This window comes from Neurospora tetrasperma (genome assembly GCF_000213175.1).
Source record: "Neurospora tetrasperma FGSC 2508 unplaced genomic scaffold NEUTE1scaffold_81, whole genome shotgun sequence".
In the NCBI taxonomy this organism is placed as follows: Eukaryota; Fungi; Ascomycota; class Sordariomycetes; order Sordariales; family Sordariaceae; genus Neurospora; species Neurospora tetrasperma.
In genome coordinates this window covers 2,461,680-2,469,531 of record NW_009799179.1, presented here as the reverse complement: position 1 = coordinate 2,469,531, position 7,852 = coordinate 2,461,680, and the positions used below count along the sequence as shown (strand labels likewise).

At 53.3% G+C, this 7,852-nt stretch overlaps 4 protein-coding genes across 4 annotated transcripts; 3 read left to right on the top strand and 1 right to left on the bottom strand.

Annotated features, from left to right (window-relative positions):
• On the top strand, positions 1 to 2,030 carry NEUTE1DRAFT_89832 (uncharacterized protein; the record flags this gene model as incomplete). The annotated part of the gene is made up of 3 exons (XM_009857315.1): positions 1 to 200; positions 375 to 1,327; positions 1,408 to 2,030. The coding sequence occupies 3 exons, from the start codon at positions 143 to 145 to the stop codon at positions 1,729 to 1,731; spliced, it is 1,335 nt and encodes a 444-aa protein (XP_009855617.1).
• Positions 2,031 to 3,096: 1,066 nt separating this feature from the next.
• NEUTE1DRAFT_132762 (uncharacterized protein) lies at positions 3,097 to 4,146 on the top strand (the record flags this gene model as incomplete). The annotated part of the gene is made up of 1 exon (XM_009857314.1): positions 3,097 to 4,146. One exon carries the CDS (start codon positions 3,267 to 3,269, stop codon positions 4,026 to 4,028), a length of 762 nt encoding a protein of 253 aa, XP_009855616.1.
• Positions 4,147 to 4,922: 776 nt separating this feature from the next.
• NEUTE1DRAFT_89829 (uncharacterized protein) lies at positions 4,923 to 7,248 on the top strand (the record flags this gene model as incomplete). The annotated part of the gene is made up of 4 exons (XM_009857313.1): positions 4,923 to 5,023; positions 5,313 to 5,522; positions 6,126 to 6,342; positions 6,644 to 7,248. The coding sequence occupies 4 exons, from the start codon at positions 4,923 to 4,925 to the stop codon at positions 6,968 to 6,970; spliced, it is 855 nt and encodes a 284-aa protein (XP_009855615.1).
• A 95-nt stretch (positions 7,249 to 7,343) lies between these two features.
• NEUTE1DRAFT_141879 (uncharacterized protein) lies at positions 7,344 to 7,679 on the bottom strand (the record flags this gene model as incomplete). The annotated part of the gene is made up of 2 exons (XM_009857312.1): positions 7,344 to 7,486; positions 7,568 to 7,679. 2 exons carry the CDS (start codon positions 7,677 to 7,679, stop codon positions 7,344 to 7,346), a joined length of 255 nt encoding a protein of 84 aa, XP_009855614.1.
• Positions 7,680 to 7,852: the final 173 nt, after the last annotated feature.

Below are 7,852 nucleotides of genomic sequence, written 5' to 3'. Positions count from 1 at the left end.
CGCGCAACAACTGAGGTGTTTGGACAAGTCCTTGGGGTTGCAAACCTCGAACCAAGCACCCTCTACCAATTCTTTTTTTCCGGCCGCCCAGCCTCAGCATCCAGTCTCGCCGTTTTTCCACCTCACAGACAGACAAGCGACCATGCCGAGGCCTATCGAGGCGGACGTGCACAGCGCGTTCATGGAATTCCGCAACGCAGGTATTTTCACCCTCCCCGTTACGCCATCCTTACCGCCCGCCATCCTTACCGCGATCGTTACCAATCGCGCGTTGTTACATCTTACATTTGATACTATCGGTGACAGTACCATACACCACCTGTCGCCGATGAATGATGATCAAGGCTGACTCGTCTCTGGATGGCTCCACCAAGCAGACGAAAAGTGCATGTCAGTTCAATGCCTCTTCTGTCACCAAGTCCGCGCAAAGAACACCACCAGGCAGAAGCAGCATCTGGCTCAGTGCACCCAGTACCTCGCCCAGCACCCCGAGGCCGCTGCTGCCATCAAGTCTTCTCTGGAGCAGCATGCGCAGAGTCATGATGGCTCCACCGCCCACGTCTCGGGCGGCCACGGCGGCGGCGTCGTCTCTCATGGTCCTGGCAGTCACAGTCACGGTCACGGTCACGGCCACGGTCATGGCCACGGTCCCGGCCAGGACACCGGCGGTAACAACGCCAACCTGACAGCCGGTTCCCAAATGCAGAACCAGCATCCGGCCGCTACTACTGCCGGCGCGTCCAGTGTCTATCCCGAGCCCACGTCCCTGGACCCTCACCAGCACACCAATCTGGGCTTCACCCCCAATGCTCGTATTAACGGCACGAGCACCCCCCATGGCACCGGAACCCCTATTCCCCAGCACATTCGTCCCATGTCTGGTGCATCGAGTGCTCCTCCCGCCAAGCGCCAGAAGACCAAGCAGACCAACCCCAACTTGCCCGAGATTCCTCTTGCAGAGGTGCATGCGGCCTTTGTCGAGTTCCAGGCCAAGGAGGGTGACAAGTGCCTGTCCGCCAAATGCATCTACTGCAACCAAGTGCGTGCGAAGAACACGTCCCGCCAGCGCGAGCATCTGCTCCAGTGTCCTGGCTACCAGGCCACCATGAAGGATAGGATCCCGGCCAACAACCTCCTGCACCACTTCGACGATGACGATGTTGCTGCCTCGCTCGCTCTGCCCACTCCCACTCTTGAGCTTGACTTCCGTATGAGCATCCGGGTCAAGCCCAAGATCAACATTGGCAACGGCACCTATGGCCGTCAGAGCTGGATCTCTTGCATTGGTGGCCAATGGGCTGGTCGTTGGGGCAAGGGCAATGTCCTGGTACGTAATGCCGTCCATCCATTGACTGGCCCAGCTTGGTAATGACATTTCTCATGCTAACATCTCGTGCTCTTTTGCAGGCCAACGGTCAAGATACTCAGACCTCTTTTAAGGAAACAGAGACGAAGATCGATGCCCGTTACCTGATCCAGACCAACGACGACCATCCTGCCCTAATCATCTGTAAGGTCGAGGGCTGGTGGGTCGGCGAGAAGGAGATCATGGAGCGTCTCCAAGACCCGGTTGCCGCAGACAACGTTGCAGCTAACCGCTACAAGCTGCGTGTCACCCTGAAGCTTGAGACGGGCGATGAGCGCTACGAGGAGCTCAACAGCGGCGTCTGGGTCGGCAGTGGCTGCCGCCGCGGCGCCGAGATCGTCTACGACGCCTACCGCGTCAACTGATTGGGACCTGGGAGGACGGAGGAGGACTGACGAAAGGAGTGCGTTGATGTAATGCCCCTACTGCGAAAAAGTCATGATGGATCAACCGAGGCAGGACACTCGGTTTGAACGACTTTGAGCGATCACCTTCTAATGCTTCTGTAAATGTTTATTACGGCGGTATGGCGTCCCGAACAATGTTGCCCACTGAGACCAGAGTCACGCTTGACTATGTTCCTCGGAGGTATATGACAAAGAGGCTGCTTGTCCAGTGACTGGCATGTCCTTGTATACAGATAGTCAAGCCATACCTCTCGAATCACTTCCTTGCGATACCTCTTGATTTTTATTATGTGTGGTTTTGTTCTTTTTGTTCTTTTTTCTTCTTTCTTTTTGCTCTCATGTTTGTCTTTTGTTGTTCTTATCATAATCATCACTTGCTCTTTCTATACCAGTACACTGCCCTTTTCGACCTTTCGATGGCCAGTTGATGGTAAACCCCTGGAACCATAGATCCAGTCAGAGGTATTGGGCTTGCTGTCAGTTCACTGCATATATCAACGGACAGCCTTTGCCGCATCTCTTGCACATGTCACCCACTCGTTTCCGTATCCTCGGGCCAGTGCCTCCAGTACGCTAGCCCGGCTCCAGGGATGGAGGATAACCGATCTCTTGACGACACGGGACCGTCAGCCTGGGAAAGTCGTGCAGACCATGTTACCCTTCTGCACAATTCTTCGGGCTAGATCAGTACCGGTTCCGAATATATTCGGCATATTCCAACCTTGTCGAGTCCGGCACCTTGATCATTGCTCGTTACTTTTTCTCGTTGATCCAGCCATCGTCGGCATTGTCAGCTTTACGGAGCAACATCAGCCCCACCAGGTCTCATCAACTCCCAATCGCAGTACTTACCCTAACTGCCACAATATTGCCCAAAACATCTTACTTAAGCACGATTGTTGAGGTTGTCAGTCGCTGACGAGAGACATCTGGTCATCATATACGGCGGCAAGCTTAACGTCTTCAGCCAGGAAGCGTTACGTTGAAATGTCATTCATATCTTGCCTCGATGTTACCAAACGGCTGGGAGTGGTCAACCTCTTACCATTTGTGACCGTCATCTTCGGTCATCTATGTTACGCCCCATTGAATACCTTTACGTCACTATCGCTTACCGAAATTTACACTCTTTACTATCCAGCATAGAAACAACATATCACCCCGCCGTTGAGGTCGTCAACTTCTCTCTGCTGGGCTACGGCAACGTATTATGGGATCAGGTCACGGGAGACTGATTCCTTGATCTGCTTCTCGTATGGACAATAGATTCTCACTGTAGGCAACGCCTCGTTCGTGGGTGACATCAACTGGCCGGGAATCAGCGAAGGGAAACGCCACAGCGGTAACAATTTGGCGGGAAATGATCTATCCTGGGTGACGCCAGCGCGACTCTACGACTGGCGCTACCGAGCGCTGCATAGCTCAGTTGTAGTCGGCAAGCTGCTCGTCGCCCGTTACAACAGCAACTCACCAAACTACTCCAAGTATGCAGCATGCATGATCGGAGGCCGCCAGGGGTTGAGAGAGATCCAGGACGACGTCAGCAGCTTCGATGGCGCTCTAGTCAGAGCCCCCGCCTGGGACATCCTGCACCTCATACCATGGATCTCGAGATCGCTGCTCAGCAACTGATCACCACTGCAAACGGCAGGCTACGCGCTACGCAGTTATCCATCCTCGTCACCGAGGTCCTGCGACAATATGACGCCCAAGACGGCGTCGAAGACAGCATCATCAGCCAATCCGACCAATACCACTTCGACATGTCCAGGATCATCTGCTTCTGCCCTTCCCACTGCCTCACCCGCACGCAAGCCGACACCGCCGGCAATATATTGGGCGACTACATTGTCAAAAGCGATGGTCGAACCGGACAATTCACAACGGCTTCACCCTCAGCTCGCTTCGAAGAACATTGGTTTGTCTACTTCGACCCTGACGCCTCCCTCGCCAAGTACGAATTCAGCTACGAGCGTTATTTCCTCGACAACTTCACGTCCACCAAAACCCCCCTACACCTGGCAAAAATACCGGGACCAAAGTCGTGCTGGACTCAAAACAGACAAACCCGGGCCAAGCTACCGCCAACGACTTCGATGCCCTTTCATTTCACCGAAATCACGGTGGGGAAAATCATTATGTACTATGGCCGCGCCGACGGCTTGATATGTCCCAAGGCGTTGCTAGCCTACTACAACACTGCCATTTCTTCTATGAACATTTCATCAAAAGAAACTCGCTCTTGGCTCCCCTAGTTCAATGTCCCGGGCATGCAACACCGCTACTTCGGCAACCGATTAACGCTCCTTGGGACTATGGCGTGCCGGGGCAGGCTTTGCAGCTACAGATGCTGCCGGCGTTGGATACGGTGCTGAAAGCGTTTGGAGGATGATTGGTTCCCGGGCACTTGGGCGATGAGAGATATGATGTGCTGGCGGCGTTTGCGAAGTGGATGGAGGAGGGCAGGGAGGTCGAGCAGATGGTTGCTACGGCGTTAAGGAGGATTTGAGCGGGGTTATAGGGGGAGGCCGAATTGTGCGTGGTCTGGACGGGCGGTTTAGGATGAGAGGGGGAATGTGGGTGTGCTTGGGGTTGGCCGGTTTCGATGTCATTATCTTGGGCTATTTAGACGGGTCTGGGTGTTGTGGAGGAAGAAAGTTGTGTTGGTGCTTAAGCTTCTTCGCTGTATATGGCCTCTGATTTTGATTTCGATCCCATGTCTGTCTGGGTCTTCGCCTCCATTCGAAGTCAACCAACAAATGGTCAACATAGCTCCCGATGACTTCCGTCAAGCCAGTCGGGTTCTACGGGATGGACAATACTACCCCTACTAACCAATGTTGCTTGGCGACCTACCTTGACCTCAGCCGCGCCACATACAGACCTCAGTCGATAGCCCAGACAGCGCGCCTATCATATTGTAGGTTTTCTGGTGCGGGGTTTTCCAATCTTGATCATAGGCCAAGTGACTCGAACTCATAAAAGGTTACCTAGTACAACCCAACTTGGTTCGACAGAGCCGCAGACCTGGATAGCACAAACATCTGCGACACCGAACTACTTTGGATTTTAGTTCAGCATCATTGCCAGGAAAACTCAAAGGCAACATAATAAATTCAGGGTTTACAGGCCCGAAACCAGGATACGACATGGAGACCGAAAAGCCAGCACGACATGACTTGATTACGACGATCAATTACTACAAAGACCTAGGAGACGGGAGTGCTCCAACACCGGTCTACGTTGGGAAGTATGGAAACATCTATTGTCTTTGTATATGGCAATTACTCCCCGTGCTCCAGGCCCAGCTTATACAGCTCCAATCCCAGAGGGGGTCATCACTCAGCAGCAACATTTGCCTAGGAAAACACGCATGCTGGGGACAACCTACAACCTTCCTGAGCCTACCCTTTTTGTCCTATCTCACTTCATGGCAATCACGTCATGAACCTCTATCCAGCCAAAGCCAAGATTATCCGCTTCCCACGTCCATGTTAAGTGCTAACGATTAACCTCACTCCTTCTTGCCCTCTGATTAGGGACCAAGTCACTAACAAGCGACTCATGCTGCCTGTTACCACCACCGTTACCGACGTGACGGGGGATGACGTTGAGAAGAGCTTCACGCTTGATCAAAACGGGTTTCAGTACCTGAAGCACGTTAGCGAGTTGGCGCGAGAGGAATTTGCGGACGAGGAGAAAATCCAAAGGGAGTATTTCGCCGAGTGTGAGGGGTTTCTGAAGGAGGTGTAAGTGCAAGCTTCCTTCTTTTTGGCCCTGCTACATGTACTTGTCTGGATGGAGTTCGCGTTCCCTAGAGGTAGGTACTCTGATGGTTAGAGGTTAGGTATTGTTCACATGACTACAACATCCACTCTACCTACATACAGACCCCATGATGTTCAGCTATCAGCCTCAAGGGGGGAGCCTTTGCGAGCGCCGGACCGCTAGCCGACATGCACACGGTTATAGACAACATCTGGCACGCATGCAACGTGTCTGCACTGACTACACCCCACGCAACCAGGCACTCTGCGAGCAGGCTCGGCAGGGGATTATGCAGGGACAAGAACTCATTAAACTCCACTCCTCAGTTGTTCTTACCCCAACTTTCTAATTCCAAAAATAAACATGAAAACACCAAAAAACAAAGTTCTAGACTCCCAAGATCTGCGCCTGTGCAGCTTACTTACCTCCAACGTGTCTTTTCTCTTCCTGTACCCCCCCTTCTCCCCTTGATTTTTCAGCTTGACACCCTTGATTGTCAGTTACCCCCCGAGATATTACTGCCGAGTAATAGCAGCACACGAACTAACCAAATATCCCCTTCTTCGGGCCCCCAAAACCAACAGCACCGGTGCATCCCGCGTCTTCGCCTTTGACCATCGGGTCCGCCGCGGCCCTTCCGACTGGCATGAGATTCCCGTGGACAACGTGCGGCACCGGGGCCCGCTGCACCGCGCACACGTGGACCAGTCATACGCCGGAGCGGAGATGGTGTTGCGGGAGAAGATACCCAATGCGGACGAAGTGGGAAGACTGATGCAGAGAAGATGGGGAATTGTTAATGTAGGTTGACCAGTTTCTCTTCCGTTTATCTCCTTTGACGGTTCATGGTCACTACCTACTGCCTGATGGAACTGTAATGAAGGCATGGATGGGTTCAGTAGGGCCCTTCACCTCAGAGACAGCTTTGGTTGCGCTAATGTAGGTACCTCCAGGCTGAACTCCAAGTTGCACAACACACCGGAGACACTTCCGCTACTTGTTGATAAGTCGACAACGTCGTCGGAAATATACCTCCTCCTTCATTTCACCCGACCACATCATGAAGGATCAAATGCACATGCAGCTCTCTAACACATCATAGATCTGGCGGCCCATCAAGCCCATCCACAAAGACCCTCTAGCCCTCTGCGACGCCCGCACCGTGCTCGATGCCGACCTCGTTCCGGCATCTATCATTCTCAAAGGCGGACAGCGCAGGGAGTCTTGGACGGTCAAGGCCAACCTTGAACATCGGTGGTACTTCAAGTACCAACAGCAGCCGGACGAGGTGGTGCTGATCAAGTGCTTTGATAGCGACAGTTCCCCGGGGATGGCGAGGAGGGCACCGCATTGCGCCGTTGAGGATCCAGATGCTAGAGAGAAGGATTGGAGGGAGAGCGTTGAAGTTCGGTGTCTCGTTTTCTGGTGAAAGAACTCGGCCATGTCGCCGTAGAGCTCCATCGACATGTTAATGGCCGAAATGTTGACGTCTATCGCCGTGCCAAGAGGAGCAAAGCGGCCACAAATGGTGTCACCTTCTGGGGGCATGGATTAGAAGAAGAGAGCCCTTCGTGGATAACTGCCTGTAGGCTATGTGGGCTTTTTGGGGGGTCACATCGTATAATAACCCCTAGCTGACGTACCTGCAGATACGGAAAGGTCCTGGCCTCCTCGTATTTGACTGGACCTAATTGGAAGCCTTGCTCTCTCGTGTGGCCCTAGACGACTTCGTGCTCGATTTCAGCCCATGTCAGGCCATTCATGTTCCCTGAGGAAGACAGCCTTGATTGTCGTCGGTCTGATCACGAAATAGGACCGTCATATCGATCGAAAACCCCATTAATACCAATTCGCATCTCCAAACCCTGCAAGAAGCCAAACACGCCCTTCTCTTTCTTCTTCTTCTCGCCAAACCCCAGCTTGGTCGATAATTGCGTCCATACCTCTAGTTAGTCAGATACGAGCACCAATCTGCCAGGTCCGCCCATTTTGCTCCATGCTTGCTACCAGAGGTATTCATACTCACTAACATACCGCTCCTTCACAGACCTCACGGACTCCTCCACAATCTCCTCCACCCGCTCCTCCACCCCATGCACCTCCCTCTCTCCATACGCGTCCATCACCCTTGCCTTCATCTTGTCGTGTCTCGCGCCCTCCAGGGATCGCGGTCGTGCGTCGGCCGGGTAGTATTGATGCGCTTGAACACCTCGAGATTGTTGGCTAGGACATAGAGGTAGTTGGCCGCGATGCGGATGGGAGTGGTATGTAGAAGGGGTTGAGTGTGCTGGCGAAGTGTTGCCGGCGAGGG